This window comes from Paralichthys olivaceus, chromosome 23, assembly GCF_024713975.1.
Source record: "Paralichthys olivaceus isolate ysfri-2021 chromosome 23, ASM2471397v2, whole genome shotgun sequence".
Lineage (NCBI taxonomy): Eukaryota > Metazoa > Chordata > Actinopteri > Pleuronectiformes > Paralichthyidae > Paralichthys > Paralichthys olivaceus.
Window position 1 is genome coordinate 95,641 of NC_091115.1, and position 19,948 is coordinate 115,588.

At 43.4% G+C, this 19,948-nt stretch overlaps 3 protein-coding genes across 6 annotated transcripts; 1 reads left to right on the forward strand and 2 right to left on the reverse strand.

Moving 5' to 3' along the window:
* Positions 1-98: 98 nt before the first annotated feature.
* LOC109641657 (ADP-ribosylation factor 4) lies at positions 99-6,656 on the reverse strand. The gene is made up of 6 exons (XM_020106178.2): positions 5,255-6,656; positions 4,926-5,006; positions 2,519-2,628; positions 2,131-2,202; positions 1,824-1,946; positions 99-591 (listed from the first exon to the last, which is right to left on the reverse strand). Exons 1-6 carry the CDS (start codon positions 5,319-5,321, stop codon positions 505-507), a joined length of 540 nt encoding a protein of 179 aa, XP_019961737.1. The 5' UTR covers positions 5,322-6,656; the 3' UTR covers positions 99-504.
* gcc1 (GRIP and coiled-coil domain containing 1) lies at positions 5,872-9,770 on the forward strand. The gene is made up of 4 exons (XM_020106176.2): positions 5,872-6,009; positions 6,815-7,251; positions 7,447-8,097; positions 8,220-9,770. The coding sequence occupies exons 2-4, from the start codon at positions 6,883-6,885 to the stop codon at positions 9,480-9,482; spliced, it is 2,283 nt and encodes a 760-aa protein (XP_019961735.1). The 5' UTR covers positions 5,872-6,009; positions 6,815-6,882; the 3' UTR covers positions 9,483-9,770.
* A 257-nt stretch (positions 9,771-10,027) lies between these two features.
* On the reverse strand, positions 10,028-19,817 carry dennd6b (DENN/MADD domain containing 6B). Of its 4 annotated transcripts, XM_069519852.1 has the most exons (21): positions 19,677-19,817; positions 18,850-19,057; positions 17,905-17,943; positions 17,779-17,821; positions 17,190-17,299; positions 17,035-17,115; positions 16,759-16,864; positions 16,594-16,673; positions 16,348-16,410; positions 16,220-16,275; positions 16,014-16,136; positions 15,792-15,887; positions 15,547-15,641; positions 15,186-15,251; positions 14,815-14,879; positions 14,627-14,716; positions 13,008-13,061; positions 12,822-12,931; positions 12,636-12,738; positions 12,490-12,564; positions 10,081-10,545 (listed from the first exon to the last, which is right to left on the reverse strand). In XM_069519852.1, exons 2-21 carry the CDS (start codon positions 18,976-18,978, stop codon positions 10,414-10,416), a joined length of 1,716 nt encoding a protein of 571 aa, XP_069375953.1. In that variant the 5' UTR covers positions 18,979-19,057; positions 19,677-19,817; the 3' UTR covers positions 10,081-10,413. The 4 variants fall into 4 exon arrangements, with proteins under 4 accessions (XP_069375955.1, XP_069375953.1, XP_069375954.1 ...); XM_069519854.1 differs by lacking the exon at positions 15,792-15,887 and having other exon boundaries at positions 10,028-10,545; XM_069519853.1 differs by lacking the exon at positions 15,186-15,251.
* Positions 19,818-19,948: the final 131 nt, after the last annotated feature.

Below are 19,948 nucleotides of genomic sequence, written 5' to 3' on the forward strand. Positions count from 1 at the left end.
TCACAAATTGTTACAAAGAAAAAAACTTGCTATATGATAAAAAATATTCACTAAAACTTTCTTGACTATTTAGATAAAAATAAATATCTGGGAACAGGTGAAGAAAAACAACTTTATTGCATCATCTCTGCTTCTTCTTCACATTAATTAGGAATGATGAGGCGTTCAGGGTCGGCTCTGTGGAATGAGTCATCACACGACAGGTCACCGTCACCTGTTGGTAGCCCCGCCCCCACAGGTAACTGTCACCTGTCGTTAGCCCCGCCCCTCCCGATCCAATCAGTCACATGAATCAGTTAAAACATGCGGATTAAAAGAAAGACAGATCGAACAAACATCTGCAGGAAGAACAGAAGAGAAGAGCAGGAAATGAAGGTGAGCTCAGAGTCCATGACATCACTTCCTCTTACAGACGACACATTTATAAATTAAAAAACAAAAACAGTCTGTGAAACGCTCGTCCTCCATTCGTACATGGTCACTTCCAATTTCCCGTTAGGTGGTTTAGCGTTTTGACAGCTCATTGGACAACCAGTCCAGACCCTCGTACAGACCCGTCCCCTGCGTGGCGCAGGTCGCCTGAATGTGCCACTGACAAGACAACAAAACAAACAGCTGTTACATTCACCGAAAAACCTCATATTAGTATCACACTCTTAATGTGAAGGCAATATTAAAGACATCTGGCGATTAAAAAAAATCTGTTAAATCATAAAAGCTTTGTTTTTGTCTTGCATCTTATTTAGCAGATTTTTTTTTCAACTTTTATCAAAAACAAATGCCGTCTCTTTTCGACTGATATAAAAGAAATGTTTATAAACTGAACAAGTTTTATTCTTTGACAAATGACTTAAAGGATCAATGTGTAGAATTTAGTGACATCTAGTGGTGACGTTGAATGTTGCAGCTGAATACTCCTTGCCTCAGCCTGCCCTTCCAAACATGAAAGAGAACCCGTGATGGCCTTCAGTTGTCATAAAAGATCAGAAGGTTCAGTTTGTCCAGTCTGGGCTACTGTAAAAACATGGCAGCTTCCGTAGAGAGGACCCACTGCTGATGTAAATATAAAGTATTTAAATATAAATTCCATTCCATAAGGTCCATTCTAAGGTAAAGAAAACAACAATTGGTACAATTTTGATGAAACAAACATCACTAGGATTATGTTATATTTAATTTCTGCCAATAGATCCCTTTCACATGAATTTTACACACTGAACCTTTAATTGTGGCGGCCGTGGCTCAGCGGTAGAGTAGGTCGTCCAATAACCGGAAGGTTGGCAGTTCTTCCCACTCCCGCTCGCCACGACCGAGGTGCCCTTGAGCAAGGCACCCCCCCCCCCAACATCTGCTCCCCGGGCGCTTGGCAACAGCAGCCCAGCGCTCCAGTATATGTGTGTACATGGCATCTGTCAATGTGTGTTTCCATGCATGTTTAAACAGGTGCCAACTGGATGGGTTAAATGCGGAGAACAATTTCATGTATGCATGTAAAAGTGTGAACGTGACAATAAAAGTAATTCTTCTTCTTCTAATTGTGATGTCATCATGTTGACGACCTGTGTCATGTGATCATGACATAAATACAAAAATCGATCAGATACTGAAATGTTTAAGTAGAAAATAAAAAAAATTTAATCAATCAAAATCAATAAATCAATATCTGAAGTAACATCAAATTAAACCGAACGATAGAAATTTTAATCTTGACCATCTTGTCATTGTCGTTACAAAACACGATAATACTCCAGGACGTCTTTTAACGATCACAAAAAGTCACGGTCAGATACAAACAACATATATTAACCCATATTGATTCTTACAGTTCGGCGGAGGCTGTTCAGACCCAGTTTGTCAGTCAGTTCAGTGACACTCATCGCATTTGGAAGATCCTGTTTGTTCGCAAACACCAGAAGAACCGCATCCTTCAACTCGTCCTCCTGGATCTACAGAGAGACAATCATGTGACTGATGATGTCATGGATCACGAGAAGCTGCTGATAATTTTACATGCAGAGGAAAACATTAATCTGATGTGACGAATTGATTCCTGATCAACTAATGAATAAATAATGATCAGAGTTATTAATCAGACAAATGAATAATTTTGATCTGTAGATGTTTTCTCACCATCTTGTTGAGTTCTTCTGCCGACTCTGGTACTCGCTCTCTGTCGTTACTGTCCACCACGAAGATCAGACCCTGCAGGGGTCACATGGTTACACACAAAGACACAATCAGGCTGTTCTACGTTCTCATCAGGTTCACTTTTTCAATCAGTGTTAAAACATCAAGTAACCGGGGCAGGAGGGTTCTGGTTTTTAAACCAAGATGAACTTGGCGCTGTTGGTTCATTTTGCGACACCGTTTATAACCCAGTTTGTTATTGCATCCGAGAGACATCAAAGACTTCATCAAGATCAGGTTCCGGCTCCAGACCGGCTGTTCGAGTGCCTCGCTGGAAAAGAGGTTGGTTCTGGTTTACATTCAGATTTATGTTCTGGTTCAGCTTCAGTACCTGTGTGTTCTGGAAGTAGTGTCTCCACAAAGGTCGGATCTTGTCCTGACCGCCGACGTCCCAGACCGTGAAACAGATGTTCTTATACTCGACCGTCTCCACGTTAAAACCTGGAAGATACACAGCGTTAGATGAGCATTAGAGGTTCTGCTTAGTTCTGATTGGTTCCATGTTTAAATTTGTACAACCTAAACTAAAAGCTCATGTTCATCAATAAACCACAATGAAAGATTAAAGTTTTGAAATGGAAATTATGTAAAAATAAAAAAATGCATCATTCCTCGACAAACTCACATTTTGATCCAAAAGACAAGAAATAAATATATATACTCTGCTTCTCCTACGCCACCTTGTGTTAGCAACGAGTATTTAGAGCATGTGACAGAACTAACCCAGGGCACAGGGTGATGACGTCATCACGCTATTGATGACGTCATCACGCTGTTGATGACGTCATATGGTTGACTTTCCGCTACAAAAAGAATGAATGTTTTAAATGTTTTAGTTTTCATCTTAGATTTAAAGAATCATATCCACCAGCAGGGGGCATCTGTTTTCAGGGGGTTAGCACAAGCATCCATGTTGTTTGTAAAGGTGTTGTTGCTATGACAACAGACCAACATCACCTATTTGTTGTTTTTATACGATTGTTGGTTTGTTGTTGATAATTGACAAAAACAAACATCTGAAATTGATAAATAATGTCAACAAATCTTCAAATATTGGTATGGTAACCATGGAGACGAATCCTGCTCCATCTGATTGGTTACACTGATGACTTGATGCAAACTTCAGTTCTGATCAGTGTTTGTTGTTAACGTGTTAAGTGAACGCAGCTCAGCTGGAGAGAGTGAGGAGGGAGAACATGTGGCAGGAAAATACACAACGGTACAAAGATACTATTAAAGGTTCAGTGTGTACAATTTTGTGACATCTAGTGGTGAAGTGTCATGTTGCAGCTGAACACCCCTCCCCCTCTCCTTCCAAACATGAAGAAGAACCTGTGGCAGCTTCAGTCGTCATAAAAACTCAAAAGGTTTTAGTTTGTCCAGTCTGGACTACTGTAAAAAACATGGCGGCCTCCTTAGAGAGGGTCCCCTCCATGTAAATATAAAGTATTTAAATATTAAGTATTTAAATATAAAGGGCCTTTTCTGGGGCAAGGAAAACTACAATTCATATAATTTAGATGAAATGAACTAGTGAAAACATCATGAGGATATTCCACATTGGATTTATGCCAATAGATCCTTTCACCTAAATCTTACACACTGGACCTTTAAGTATCCTTATATACACTCACCTGCCACTTTATTAGGTACACCTTGCTAGTACCGGGTTGGACCCTTTGGCCTTCAGAACTGCCTTAATTCTTCGTAGCATAGATTCAACAAGGTGTTGGAAACATTCCTCACAGATTTTGGTCCATGTTGACCTGATAGTATCACGCAGTTGCTGCAGATTTGTCGGCTGCACATCCATGATGCTAATCTGCTGCTCCACCACATCCCAAAGGTTCTCTATTGGATTGAGATCTGGTGACTGTGGAAGCCACTGGAGCACAGTGAACTCATTGTCATGTTCAAGAAACCAGACTGAGTGATGTGAGCTTTGTGACATGGTGCATTCTCCTGCTGGAAGTAGCCATCAGAAGATGGGTGTGGTCATAAAGGGATGGACATGGTCAGCAACAATACTCAAATTAGCCGTGACGTTTAAACGATGCTCGCAGCTGAAATCGAGACTCATCAGACCAGGCAACGTTTTTCCAATCTTCTATTGTCCAGTTCTGGTGAGCCTGTGAACTGTAGCCTCAGTTGTTCTTAGCTGACAGGAGTGGCACCCAGTGTGGTCTTCTGCTGCTGTAGCCTAACTGCTTCAAGGTTCCACGTTTTGTGTGTTCAGAGATGGTATTCTGCAGACCTTGGTTCTAACTTGTGGTTGTTTGAGTTAGTTTCCTTTCTATCATCTCCAACCACTCTACCCATCCTTCTCTGACCTCTGATATCAACAGTTTTTGAACTACTCACACCAGCTCGTCTGGCACCAACAACCACGCCACATCCAAAGTCACTTAAATCCCCTTTCTTTTCCATTCTGATGCTCGGTTTGAACTTCAGCAAGTCGCCTAGATGCCTAAATGCATTGAGTTGCTACCATGTGATTGGCTGATGAGCTATTTGTGTTAACAAGCAATTGAACAGGTGTAACTAATAAAGTGGCCTGTTTATATATATATAGATACATATATTTACAAACAAATTAAGCAATAACTGATGTGTTGGATGAGCAGCTACAATATTATCAATTAGTGAATAATCAATATTTGGAGCAGTGTGATCGATCAGCTGGTTTATTTCAGAGGATCTAACAACTGATTGTGGATCAGGGATAATTGATTACTTACCGATAGTTGGGATGGTGGTGACGATCTCTCCGAGCTTCAGTTTGTATAGAATCGTAGTTTTTCCAGCTGCGTCTAAACCAACTGAAACAAAACAAACATCACTTGTTCAATCACCGCCCCACTTTGACTGACGGTGGGTAAACCAAGCAGTCCGTTAGCCTCTGAAGCTAACAGTTAGCTTCTGTTTAACCCTATGGTTCAGCTCAGACTCTTTCCAGACTTTAGAGCCGGTAACAAGGTAAAATACGACATTTGTCATAAAAACAGAAACTAATGGAAGCAGGTTTCCGCCGGTTAGCATCAGAGCTAGTTAGCTTAGCCGCTCTCACCCATCAAGATCCTCATCTGCTTCTTCCCGAAGAACCGGGCGAACAGGGTGGAGATGGTCAGGCCCATTTTACTGGAGAGTCCCGGGGGGGCAGCGGGCGGAGGTCGGCCGGTCAGTCCGGGAACAGCTGCGGAGGAGCCGTGGAAAACACCGGAAGCGGACCGGGAGAAGACCGGGAGAAGACCAGGAGCAGACCGGGAAAAGAACCGGGGCGCGCGCAGCTCCTCCTCGGTGCCACGTCCAGGCCAACGCGGAATAAATGACGTCACCGCTTTGAAAAAAACTTTATTGACGTAGATAAAGTGTTACGTTCACGGTCACTGGAAAATGTATACATTAGAAAACGGAACAACAGATAGATAAGATACCATCGATTCAAGTCAATCACAGTCACTCAAATCCGCTTCTAATTGTTTAAAAAAGGTTTTAATTTTTCACCTAAAGTTAAACAAATGAATCTCTAAAATCATTAAAATCAAATCTTCATCAACCGTCAGTGAAAACTGACATTATAAAATTTAAACGTATTGGTTTTGTTTGTTTGACTTTATTATTTCTGTGGCGGATATAAAGATAAAATCTGATGAAAAAAACAGGTGTTTTAAAATCCTTGATGCCAGTGAACGCCTCCGTGACTTCCCGCCTCCTCCTGCTGCTTCACCTCCGGTTCAGTCCAACATGGCGGCGGCTTGTGTCCGTGTTTTCCTTATTTACACAAGATTCTCTGAATAGTTTACTGACGGAACGTTTCTTCAGGTGAGACCCGGAAAACTCGTGTTGACTTGACGACGAACAGGAAACTGAATTAGATGAATTCATTACATTTCACTGAATGTCAATGCAGCAGCTGTTTTTACCTCAATTTGTGTTTTTATCTCAATTTGTGTTTTTATCTCAATTTGTGTTTTATCTCAATTTGTGTTTTTATCTCAATTTGTGTAGTGGTTTGTGTCTTGTTAATTGTATGTTTGGCATCGAGGACGAGGACTGTGCTACAATTTCGTTGTGCTAGTGCACAGAGTACGACCGTGCAATGACAATAAACTCTTTTGAATTTGAATAAAAACGGAACCTAACAGAAACTGAAGCTGTTTCTATTCATTTTATTAACATCTGAAATCTATCAATCAATCAATCAATCAATATGTCTGCGGCCGCATTATTGGTCGATTTATTGTTTGAAGTAAAAGTTATTTTTTAAAGATAAGGGTTAGGGTTAGATCATTTGAAAAATAAAATACTTTTATCACTTGCTGTCCTGTCAATCAACTGGTCAATTAATCGATAAATTGCTGGAGCGTGATTGATTATTACTGAAGCTTCAGATTTTTCCTGTAAATGTATCCCGGAGTTTTGACCTCCAGGCTTCAAACCTGCAGACACTACCCAGGGAGAAAAACTCCAGCTCCACATGTTAAATATTTATTATATTGATTATTTCAGTTTTTTGAAAAGTTAATATTTTATTAAAGCTGCTTTTTGCAAAAATAAATGAATGATTATCAATAACTGATTCTATGAATGAATTATGATATTATGGGATGGGCTGTGCTCTCTTTAGTTTTCACCATGAACCAGTTGTGGCGCTGATGGTGAAACCAGTCTGACTGGTTGCCCCAGGAGACGACCATGGAGAAGTTTGGAATGAGTTTCGGGGGCGGTCCCAGCAGGAAGGAGCTGCTGGACACCATCGAGTCCCAGAAGAAGCAGCTGGTCCAGTACCAGAGCCGCTTCAAGGACGTGGTCCAGGCTTACAAGAGTCTGCTGAAGGAGAAGGAGGCTCTAGAGGCCAGTCTGAAGGTCTTGACCGTGACCCAGGACCAGAATCAGCAGAGTCAGGACGACACCATCATCGGCCCAGACCTTACTGACGATGGCTGCTCGCTGCACAGCGAGGACAGCATGGACACAGCAGTGTCTGTGGACACACCCACTGACATCAGAGGAGACCAGTCTGAAGAAGACCAGGGAGACATGGGAAGAAAACTCAACTCATCAGTACGTTTGAATGTTTTAAAGAGTTTCTAAAGATGCTGCATCCCACTTTATGATTGAACTTAAGACGGGAGTAAGATGGGAGTAAGAAGGGCAATAAGGCGGGAGTAAGGCGGGAGTAAGGAAGGTGTAAGGTGGGTTTAAAGTGGGAGTGGTGCAAAACGTGATCAATGAGCTCTTTGACATTTCTTCTTACAGACTCTGAGAGCAGAGCTTGATACCAGCAGTGTAGCAGGAGAGACTCTGCAACACACCACGGCCCTCCCAAGCTTAGAGGCGCACCGACGAGTGGCCCAGCTGAAGAGCCAACTGAGCACGCTCACCAGCGCTCTCGCCACAGTGACACAGGAGAAGTCTCGGATGGAGGCAAGTTTCCAGGCCGACAAGCGTCAGCTGAAGCAGGAGGTGGACGAGCTGCAAGAGCACCTGGTCGCTGTGACGACACAGCAGGAGGTGGAGCATCGTGCCCTTCACCAGCAGCTGGCCGAAAGTCGTGCTCGCGTCATCACGCAGCAGCACGAGCGGGAGCAGGAACACGGCGACCATGTCCAGCAGCTGCGAGAGCTGCAGAGGATCCTGCAGCAGGAACGAGACCTTCGACAGGACGCAGAGCTCCACCTACAAGACGCCAACGCCACCCTTCTCATGACATCACAGGCTGTAGACCGGGGGGCGGAGTCCGAGGCTCACCTGAACCAGGTGAGGGAGGAAAGAGATGAGCTGAAGAGGAGGCTGCAAGTCGCAGAGGCAGACCAGAAGAAACCAGATCCCAGAGTCGACAAGCTGCAGCAGGAACTGACGGAACTGAAAAACCATTTCCAGAAGCAGATCCATATAGAGACCAGGAAGGTAAATCTGACTTGAACCCAAACTTGATCCTCACTAAGGCAAGGAAGGTACAATTCAGACAGGTTTTGGTCTCATCAGATTTTGGTCCTCAGAGTGTCTCAACACTGTCTCTGTATTTTCAGGTGTGCGAGGCTGAGGAACGTGCTCGTGAGCGTGCTCAGGCTGCAGAGGTCAGGGTCGCAGGTCTGGAGCAGCGAGTCTCTGAGCTGTCTGAGCTGCTGGGCTCTTGTGAGAAGGCGAGGCAGCGAGACCAGCAGGCTGCTCAGAGACTCCGAGACAGGATCCTGCAGCTTGACACTGAGAACAAAACGCTGGCCATTGCCGCTTCCAGCAGGTCGACCTCTGACCTTGGTGTGGACACATCACAGCTGGACGTCAGTGCACTGAAGGAGAAGCTGGAAAAGGTGAAGAAGCTGCTGCTGCTTGCGGCTCAGAGGAACCCGGACCAGAACATCCAGGACCTGACAGAAGCCGAGGCAGAGCCGAGCAGCGACAGAGCATCAATGCTTGTTTACCAGCAGGAGCTGCGGCAGCTGAAGGACGAGTTTGAGCGCTACAAGCAGCGAGCACAGGTGGTGCTGAAGAACAAGAACACCAAAGATGGCTGCCAGGCCAAAGAGCTGGAGGAGGTCCGGGACCAGTTGTCAGAGCTGAAGGAGAAGTACATCAACCTGAGGATACAGAGCGACGAGGCTAAAGCCCAACACTGCTGCGAGCTGGCAGACCGGCAGCAGGCGGCAGCAGCGCTGCAGCAGAGCCACAAACAGGAAGTGGAGCGGGCAGAGGCGGTACATCGCGACGAGCTGCTGCGACTGGAGGCAGAGTTGCATAAACAGAGGGAGAGGACCATGGCGCTGCTGGACGAGAAGGACCAGGAGCTTGAGAGGCTGAGGGCCGCCGCCGCACTCGGCCGCAGCAATGACTGCGTCGAGGTCAACGATGATAGGCAAGAGCTTGAGTCCGATGGTGACATCGTCGGCAAAGCCTTGCAGCGAGTCGCGCCAGCTGAGCCCACACTGCTGCTGTACGCTGAACAGCTGGCCAGGAAAGAGGTGGAGGTTGGGGGCCTACGACGGCAAAAACACCGGCTGGAGGAGGACGTCCACCAGCTGCAGGCCAAGCTCATCGCTAATGGAGAACGACATGATGAGGAGGTCACAAAGCTGCGAGGACAACTCGACAAGCAGAACCGAGACCAGAGTAGAGAGGGCGCTAACATGGAGTACCTGAAGAACGTCGTCTACAAGTTCCTGACGCTGCAGGATGCCAGCGGCAGGCAGCAGACACTCACCGCCATCTTGACCATCCTGCACTTCAGCCCACAGGAAAAACACCACGTCCTGAGGCTGCAGGGAGTAACGTGGTGGACCAACAAGAGAAAATAAAACCCCTGAAGAAGAAATAATCATCTGCTTGTAATTCTTTTCTCTGTGACAAAGGAAAAACTCTTAAGTTTCTACTCAGAATCTTTTTGACCCTTGTTTGATTTTATAGATTCTTCACTTCCTGGATGATTCAAAGTTTGGTTTGAACTTAACATACATGAGAATTAGAACATGTATGATGACTACATGTATGATTACTGAACACATGATGTCACTGATCTTAAAATCATTGATTTGTATATTTTTGATTCTCTTTGTGTAATTAAAATATTTTTCCCACTTCACAAACTCTTCTTAAAATCAAATGTTTTCTTCAATTGTGATTTTGTTAAGTTTTTGTAATAGATGTATAGATTTAAATAGTGACCTCCAGCAGGAGCTGTTGTGTCATGTGATCTTGCCTGAAGCTCAACACACATGTATCGTGTGATGTCAGGTTTTACATTTATATTTTCAAGTCTTGAGAAATAGAACAAATGAAGTCGTCATCAGAACACACGTGAACTTACATTGATTTTTTCATTAGAAAACTGTTAACTGTTGAATCTTTCTGAGAATAAAGTTTTATTTAGTGAAAAAAGTCTAAATAACTTAAAAGTTGTCCACGCAATAAAACTTTATTAACTCTAACCCTTTTTTATCACAACTTTACGAATTGTTCTGATTCAGTTTTAATGTAGAAACATCAGAAACACATACGTCAGAGAACATAAAGAACATTCACTGTTTCAATGTAGTGTGTCCTCAATGTAGTATTTACTCAGGGGAATGTGTCCAATCTGTACTCAGAGTAGTGTGTCCTCAGAGTAGTGTGTCCTCAGTGTAGTGTGTACTTAGTGTAGTGTGCAGTGATGTCTAATGTGGTCTCAGGTGGTCTGCTATTTAAACATGTGGTCTCAGGCAGACTATGTTCTCATGAGGTCTCGTGGTCTCATGTGGTGTCATGAGGTCTGAGGACTGTGTACAGGTCTTCAGGAAGTGTCCTGATGATCGAGCTTACAAAAGAGTCCAGTTTTTCTAAAACTCCATCCTTCAGCTGCAGCTGCTGCCTTTGAGCTTTATTCTGAAAAATACAAACATACTTCTTGTCCATAAGCTCACCACTGACCAAGTCTAAATCAGAAGTCATTTGGTCTCTTATAGTCTCATGTGGTCTCCTGTAGTCCCATGTTGTCCCCTGTAGTCCTATGTAGTCTCATGTGGTCTCCTGTAGTCCTATGTAGTCTCATGTGGTCTCCTGTAGTCCTATGTGGTCCCCTGTAGTCCTATGTAGTCTCATGTGGTCTCCTGTAGTCCCCTGTAGTCCTATGTAGTCTCATGTGGTCTCCTGTAGTCCCCTGTAGTCCTATGTAGTCTCATGTGGTCTCCTGTAGTCCCCTGTAGTCTCATGTGGTCTCCTGTAGTCCCCTGTAGTCCTATGTAGTCTCATGTGGTCTCCTGTAGTCCTATGTAGTCTCATGTGGTCTCCTGTAGTCCTATGTGGTCCCCTGTAGTCCTATGTAGTCTCATGTGGTCTCCTGTAGTCCTATGTAGTCTCATGTGGTCTCCTGTAGTCCTATGTGGTCCTATGTAGTCTCATGTGGTCTCCTGTAGTCCCCTGTAGTCCTATGTAGTCTCATGTGGTCTCCTGTAGTCCCCTGTAGTCCTATGTAGTCTCATGTGGTCTCCTGTAGTCCCCTGTAGTCTCATGTGGTCTCCTGTAGTCCCCTGTAGTCCTATGTAGTCTCATGTGGTCTCCTGTAGTCCTATGTAGTCTCATGTGGTCTCCTGTAGTCCTATGTGGTCCCCTGTAGTCCTATGTAGTCTCATGTGGTCTCCTGTAGTCCCCTGTAGTCCTATGTAGTCTCATGTGGTCTCATGTGGTCTCCTGTAGTCCCCTGTAGTCCTATGTAGTCTCATGTCGTCCCCTGTAGTCTCATGTGGTCTCCTGTAGTCCCCTGTAGTCCTATGTAGTCTCATGTGGTCCCTGTAGTCTCATGTGGTCTCATGTGGTCTCATGTGGTCTCCTGTAGTCCCCTGTAGTCCTATGTAGTCTCATGTGGTCTCATGTGGTCCCCTGTAGTCTCATGTGGTCTCCTGTAGTCCCCTGTAGTCCTATGTAGTCTCATATGGTCTCATGTGGTCTCCTGTAGTCCCCTGTAGTCCTATGTAGTCTCATGTCGTCCCCTGTAGTCTCATGTGGTCTCCTGTAGTCCCCTGTAGTCCTATGTAGTCTCATGTGGTCCCTGTAGTCTCATGTGGTCTCATGTGGTCTCATGTGGTCTCATGTGGTCTCCTGTAGTCCCCTGTAGTCCTATGTAGTCTCATGTGGTCTCATGTGGTCCCCTGTAGTCTCATGTGGTCTCCTGTAGTCCCCTGTAGTCCTATGTAGTCTCATGTGGTCTCATGTGGTCCCCTGTAGTCTCATGTGGTCTCCTGTAGTCCCCTGTAGTCCTATGTAGTCTCATGTGGTCCCCTGTAGTCTCATGTGGTCTCATGTGGTCTCCTGTAGTCCCCTGTAGTCCTATGTAGTCTCATGTGGTCCCCTGTAGTCTCATGTGGTCTCCTGTAGTCCCCTGTAGTCTCATGTGGTCTCCTGTGGTCTCCTGTAGTCCCCTGTAGTCTCATGTGGTCTCCTGTAGTCCCCTGTAGTCTCATGTGGTCTCCTGTAGTCCCCTGTAGTCTCATGTGGTCTCGTGTAGTCTCCTGTAGTCCCCTGTAGTCCTATGTAGTCTCATGTGGTCCCCTGTAGTCTCATGTGGTCTCCTGTAGTCCTATGTAGTCTCATGTGGTCTCATGTGGTCTCCTGTAGTCCTATGTAGTCTCATGTGGTCTCATGTGGTCTCCTGTAGTCCTATGTAGTCTCATGTGGTCTCATGTGGTCTCCTGTAGTCCTATGTAGTCTCATGTGGTCTCCTGTAGTCCTATGTAGTCTCATGTGGTCTCCTGTAGTCCTATGTAGTCTCATTTGGTCTCATTTGGTCTCATGTAGTCTCCTGTGGTTTTGCAGTGACCCTGATTCACTCACCAGTTTCTCCCTGAGCTTCAGAATCAGGTCGACGATCTCGACCTCAGATTTGTCTTTGGTCCAACCGATCAGGTCCTGAAGACAAACGCCAGAGTCAGCTGACAAATGTGTGGTGTCATTAACTAACATGTGATGTCATAACTCACAGCGTCACAGATGACCTCCAGGTGGAGACTCTCCAGTTTCTGACTCATCTCTTTGTGGCGGTGGCGATACCAGCCGTCAAAGTTCGGAGACCTGAAAAACTTCCTGTTGAGTCGAGAAGATGTTTTCAATTTTCACGCACTAGCACAGGAACAGGAAGCCGAGCTGGCAACACCTGAGCGACTCACCTGTACAGTCCTGTCCAATCACCTTTGAGCAACGATGTCAGCTGAGGTCCGGTGTGATCCAGAGTCGATATAAAATCGTCCTGACTGAAAGGTCGAATAAGAGGAGGCGTCTGAAACGACACGAAAAACGTCAGGTGACATCTCCTGACTGATGACATCATCAATTATGAACCACTTCCTGTTTACCTTCCAGGGTGTCACAGATCTCTGCAGAGGCATCAGGCTCGCCATGTATCGCTCCTGAAAGACAAAACTCAGGGTTACTGGGATGACGGGAGTAGACTTCCTGCTCTGTGATTGGATGTTTAGATTTTTCAATCAATCAATCAATCAATCACATTTTATTGGTCTCATAGATGTTAACAAGGAGCAACTTCCTCTGTTCTTAACCATCGGGGGTTTTATTGATCAACTGGGTGTCGTCTGCATAGCAGTGGAAAATGTGTGTCCTGATAGTGTTTCCTAGTTGGAGAATACATAATGAGAATAAAATGGGCCGAGCACAGAACCCTGAAGAACACCATGGTTAATTGTGGTTGTGCATAGATGACATGAATTTACTCAAATTGAAATCAATCTGATAAATAGGATTCAAACCAGTTTAGGATGGTTCCTTTCGTGCCACTTAACTGTTCTAAGCTATCAGAAGGTCATTAATGACTTTAAGACTGTCTCCGTGCTGTGATGAGTTCTAACACTGAAAGTCTTCAGATGAAATTCCTGGAGAAACTCTCACAGCTGATTGGCTACAACCTTCTCCAGGATTTTAGACAGGAAGCGGAGGATGGATATTGGTTTGTAGTTGGTTAAAACCTCCAGGGAGTTTGAGAAGGGGTTTGATTACATCTATCTTAAAGGACTGTGGTAAATACCCTGATGATAATATAGATTGATTATATTCAGTAAAGTAATATGATGGGTGATGAGAGAGAAGCTGTATAAATGATTGGTAAGATTCTCAGCTGTTTCTGAGATCTCTGTGCTTGATGGTGTATTAGTGTCAACTGAGGGCAGGAGATTGTACATTTTGAAATCAAAGTATTTTCCTCTATTAATGTGGAGTAGTGAGCAGCTCTTGCTTTGTGGAGCCGTCTTATAAATTCTATCTTTTCCAGGCTAGATGATTTTCAACACAGTTTTTGGAGCGCCACTTCCTTTCTAGCTTTCTTGGCGCTTGTTTTAATTCATGTGTGTTGGAATTATACCAGGGAGCTAGTTTACTTTGTTTTACATGCTTCTTTTTTAGAGGAGCTAAGGAGCTAAGGAGCCTATTGTTAGTCATAATGAGTTTACAGAGCTATCGACAAGATGGTTGATCTCAGTGGAAGTTTAAATAATTCTTCTGTTATATCGACGGATAATACAGACAACTGGTCCCTGGAATTATTTCTTTAAATTTAGCCACAGCAGATCAGACAAACATCTAGAAAATGAGTTTTTCATTTATGGCATGTAGTCTATATATAATAATAATATATAATGAGAAATCAAAGGTTATAAAATGATGCTCTGATAGAAGTTGATCATGTGAATCACTTTTAGATGTTTTGACACCATGATAGAACAAGTGTGTGGCTGCAACAATGAGTGTGTTGTGTACACACTGAGTCTAATATTGAAAAAAACATTTTTAAAGAGGAAAACAACTTTTATTACTCGTTATTTATCTGACGGACATTCATTTCTAAACAGTGAGAAAACCCAGAAGTCCGGTTACCTTTGACCTTCATATTCTAATCAGATCATCTTTGCGTGTCTGATGATTGCAACCTGACAACAAAACATTGTGACATCACATTTCTTACCAGAGGAATGATGAAGCTCTGAGTGAGTTCTAACAGGTGTCTCCTCAAGATGGCGCTCTGCACCTCTGACGGCCTCTTCCTCTGAATCCCCTGAACACACATACAGACACATGTTAAACATTCATGTCATGTGATTCATGGCGTCACGTGATTCATGGCGTCACGTGATTGATTCATGTTCATTTTACCTTTAACAGTCGTTTAATCAGAATTTTGTCTTTGTGAAGAAATGTCTTGTATGACGTGTAGATCCCTGCACACACAAACACACACATACTATGAACACACACACATCTATGTACATCTATCTTAGTGAGGACACTAATACATTCCCTAAACCTAAACCATCCAAACTAAATGACCCTGACCCTGATTCTGACCTAAATATAATATATAAACACAAGCCATTATTACAATTATTATTATAAAACAAAGTCTTAACCCTCGAACAGTCAGGTAAGGGTGAAAAAGTGAGGACCACACAAAATGTCCTCACTCTGTAGGTTACAGGCTCAAACCGGTCCCCATAAACACCTACAAGTCCACTCACACTCGTTACCTGGTTTTGTGTCGAGTATCTTTAACTTAGATAATTTCTTCACCTTCACCTGTTTGGGTAAATCACCTGGAAGAAATCAGATCATTAACTTTAGTCCTGGATTAATCAAACCATTTACTGCAACTGACCTGTTACCATGGCAACACAGTGATGATAAAAGAAGTGATGATTCAATTCAATTCAATTTTATTTGTATAGTGCCAAATCATAATATACATTATATCAAGGCTCTTTACTTAGAAGGTCAAGATCTTAAAATCTTCTTCATATAGAGAAACCAACAGTTTAACAATGAGCAGCACTTTGAGACTGTGGAGTAAAAACTCCCTGATGAAGAGGAAGAAATAAAAGAGGATAATACCTGTCATCCTGACGTCTCCCAGTCTGATGATGTGAGGCCACGACTGAAACGTCTTGATGAAGAACGGGTTTGTTACTCCGAGAAGAACGTTAGGTCTGACACACACACACACACACACACACACACACACACACACACACACACACGTGAGGTCACAAAGAGAGACACACACACACACAGGTCAGGTCACACACACACATACATACATACACACACAGGTGAGTTCAGGAGTGTTAGTGACTCACGGCGCCTGCGTCCTCGTCGTGTATTCTCTGAATTCACTGTCATGAATCGTGAAATAAGGTCGAAAGTCGCAGCAGAACTTCAGAGGACTGATGGAGCTGAAGAAACACACACTGTCAACACGGCAACAACACAAACACTGCTCTCTGATTGGCTGCCAGCATCTTGTTAAACCTCTGATGTCACAAAGATACAAAAGTGAATCTGATTGGACTTTCAGATACCTGACGAGAGCCAGCACGGTCTCTGAGGAGACGTTGGGAGATGGCGCCATGACAACCACCGGTTCTCCGAGTAAGGTGAGCTCCCAGAGCATCTGCAGGTGGATCAGCAGCGACTGGAAGCTCCTGCTCAGAGATCAAAGGTCACATCAGAGTCACAAGACTGAAACTCGTCAAATGACGAAGAACAAAAAGAATTGAGCTCTGACTTGAAAAGGTCCAATTCGTGGAGGGTTGGCAGCAGAGTCGGAGCCGGCAGGACATTCTGAGGATATACAAATATGAGTATGAAACTTTATTCAGAACAGAATGAAGGACAAACAGTTTGACCTCTGACCTCTGTCGTCATGTGTCTGACTGGGCTTCCTCCTGGTTTGTCCGTTTTTGAGGGAATCCTCACCTGGAAGATCACACAGTAACAAACAAACAAACATTATGTCACGGTAGCTGACAAGTCACATGACGACCTGAAAATGAGCTGGTTTTATGCTGCCACCTACAGGCCAGTGTCAGTCTCACACTCGTCACCGTGAAGACAGCTCTGTGTTTTAGACAAATGTAAGACCATGCCCCCTCGACTCACCTGTAAGGCCACGCCCATCACAGGCAGATTGAGAGTCAGTCCAGGTATGGGCGAAGGCCATTGGTCAATCTCGTTACAAACTGTGAGGACGTGTAAAAGAGGTCAGGTGACGTTTCAGCGCTCTGCTCTGATTGGTTAGAGATTGTGATGTAATAATGACATCACCTGCTTCAAGACACGGCTCCAGCTTCTCAAAAAACTCAGGTGCGATGATCTGTAGCAGCGAGTGGAACAGGTGAGTGTACGGTAACCTGGACACGAGCACGAGAGACTGTAACATAGATGGTCACATGATCAGCTGCTCAGTGTCACATGACTGAGCTGTCAATCAAATTGAACAGGTGTGAAGAAGCTTTTATTGTGCAAAGCCTGATCTGATTTATTGGAACCTTTCGCTTCACCTGGTCACAGGTTATCACCTGGTGATAGACTGATCCTCACCTTCTGGAAGTATCCTCTCTTCACTGAAACATCCTTCACTTGTCTGAAATAGACGTAACCAAAGAAATGGGATGCTTCCCTCTGAGTAAACAAGAGAAATCAATCAGTCAGTCGGTCGGTCAGTCAGTCGGTCAGTCAGTCAGTCAGTCAGTCACCTGCAGCGTGACAGGAGCATCTTGGTTGTAAACGTCGTCTTTGAACCGTGAAGATCTGCGACCCACCGACTGACGCAGCCTGAAGCTGAACTGAGTGTCCCCAAGGCATCCTGGGAAATTAAAGTTCATGTGAACTATGTCTGCAAAACCTTTACTAACATTACTTAAAATAACAACTTTTTCAGACATTTACTCTGCGGCAGTAATGATATCATTGTCGCAGGATTATGACGAACAACAACGTGGCCAGTGGAAATTCCCACAGTAAATTTTAAATATATATTTTACGTTTAGTATTAATACTTTGAATTAAAAACAAATTGAATGATCATCTTTAAATGTAGAAGTAAACATCTTTGTCTCAGTTTGCGATTCTTTGCTCGAATTAAAATTTATACTACAGGTCGGGCCGTTTTTGCTGTCTCGAGCACAATGCATGATGGTATATATTGCTCAGTTAGTGACCATCCATAGTACCCTACTTTTCATAATGCATTGTGGGAAACAATGACTTCCATGTAAGGTATAAAAAATGTCTCTCAACATTCAGACACAACAACAAAATGGTGATGAGTGAGTGAGTTTTCACCTGAGTACGAGTCGGGGAAGGACAAATAGCAGATACTGGTTTTCTGACAAGAAATCACAAGAAACATGATCAATAACATGATGGAGTGATGATCGGAGATGATGAAAGAAAGATAAAAAACTCCACCTCTTTCTCAGTGAGTTTCACATCTGGAGGAAACATCAGCTGAAAAAACACAAAAACATGACGTCAGTTTTCTGTTTTTCAAATGGTGACAGTGAACATCACATGACATCACACTGTCACTGTTCTAACCACAAACCAAACCTCAGTCAGATTTCTGCTCATTTAATTTTATTGAGATGGAACGTGTGGCATCTTACATGTATCTTCATACAGACACGTGTGTTCCATGTATCTTCATACAGACACATGTGTTCCATGTATCTTCATACAGACACGTGTGTTACATGTATTTTCATACAGACACGTGTGTTATATGTATCTTCGTACAGACACGTGTGCTCCATGTATCTTCGTACAGACACGTGTGTTCCATGTATCTTCGTACAGACACGTGTGTTATATGTATCTTCATACAGACACGTGTGTTACATGTATTTTCATACAGACACGTGTGTTACATGTATCTTCGGTCAGACACGTGTGTTATATGTATCTTCGTACAGACACGTGTGTTATATGTATCTTCGTACAGACACGTGTGTTATATGTATCTTCATACAGACACGTGTGTTATATGTATCTTCATACAGACACGTGTGTTATATGTATCTTCGTACAGACACGTGTGTTACATGTATTTTCATACAGACACGTGTGTTATATGTATCTTCGTACAGACACGTGTGCTCCATGTATCTTCATACAGACACGCGTGTTACATGTATTTTCATACAGACACGTGTGTTACATGTATATTACATCCATGTTACATGTATGCTACTGGTGAATTGAATCTTTATTCATTTGAATTTGTTATTATTTTATAAAACAGATGAGATTTGATGAAACAAGTCGAATCATTAGTGTTCTACTTATTATTATTATTATTATAATCATATGAATAACACGATGCTAACGATGCTAAGCTAACGATGCTAGGCTAACCTCCACAGCCTGTCCGAGCTCCAGGTCGAAGGTAACGACACACACACATTCCAGCCAACAGGAAAAACGGGACCAGCGGCTCCTCCCGCTAGCATGACGCGGAGATCCGGCTCCGTGAGGCGGGTTCATCTTTCATCAGAGACCCGGTCCGAGCTCCGGGCTCCGCGTCAGTCCTGGAGCCACAGTCCCCTGGTGGACGACTCAGGCACTGCAACCACAACAACACAGACACGTGATCTGCACCGGTCACATGATCCCTGTGCAGTGTTGCATTCTGGTCCTTACGCAATGCATGCTGGTTAGATATTTATATAGTAAAAATGATATCATATTACCATACCGGTATATATATATATATATATATATATATATTAGAATCTCCTCCAAAGATTTCCTTCTTTAAATATAATAATTTCTTTCTCGAATTACATTTTTAAATAAACAGTTTTGTAAAAATGACTTTTCTTACGTTTTATTCTTTTCATCTCAAAATATCAGGTTTCAAACATTGAAACAGATACTTTATAACAAACAACGTGATATGAATATATTAAATCAAAATCATAAACTTCCCTAAATCAGTTTTAACATCTTTCTTTTGTAATTTTCATCCAAACTCAACCGTTTACATTGATTTTGGGAGCAACGCTGCCCCCCAGTGGGCAGACATGAATCATTAGCTTTACATTCTTGACTGTTTTTTCTCTCAGTGAAAAATCAACACAAAGCGTCTGAACCTGAATTTGTGTCTTTAATGTTTGTTAAACTGGTTTGAATCCACAGAGTTTAGAACAGGTCATTTTAAAACAGATCTGCTGTGAGCTCACCTGGCTGCTGCTCAAAAGGTGATTCCACCACACGGATTTTATATGACAGGAAAACAGCTCCCCCTGCACTCAGGTCAAACCTGAGTCCAGGTCTGGGTGTGATCCAGGTGTCCAGAGGAGCAGCAGGAATGAGGTTCATTCATGACAGAACGAGAGCAGCTGCTCGCTGTAAATGAGCATCACATGATGTCGTCTTTTTGTGAATAAACTTCCACATATTTGTTCAGATTGAGAAAAACAGAAACTCTAAAAAACACTGAAACGATCCGTTT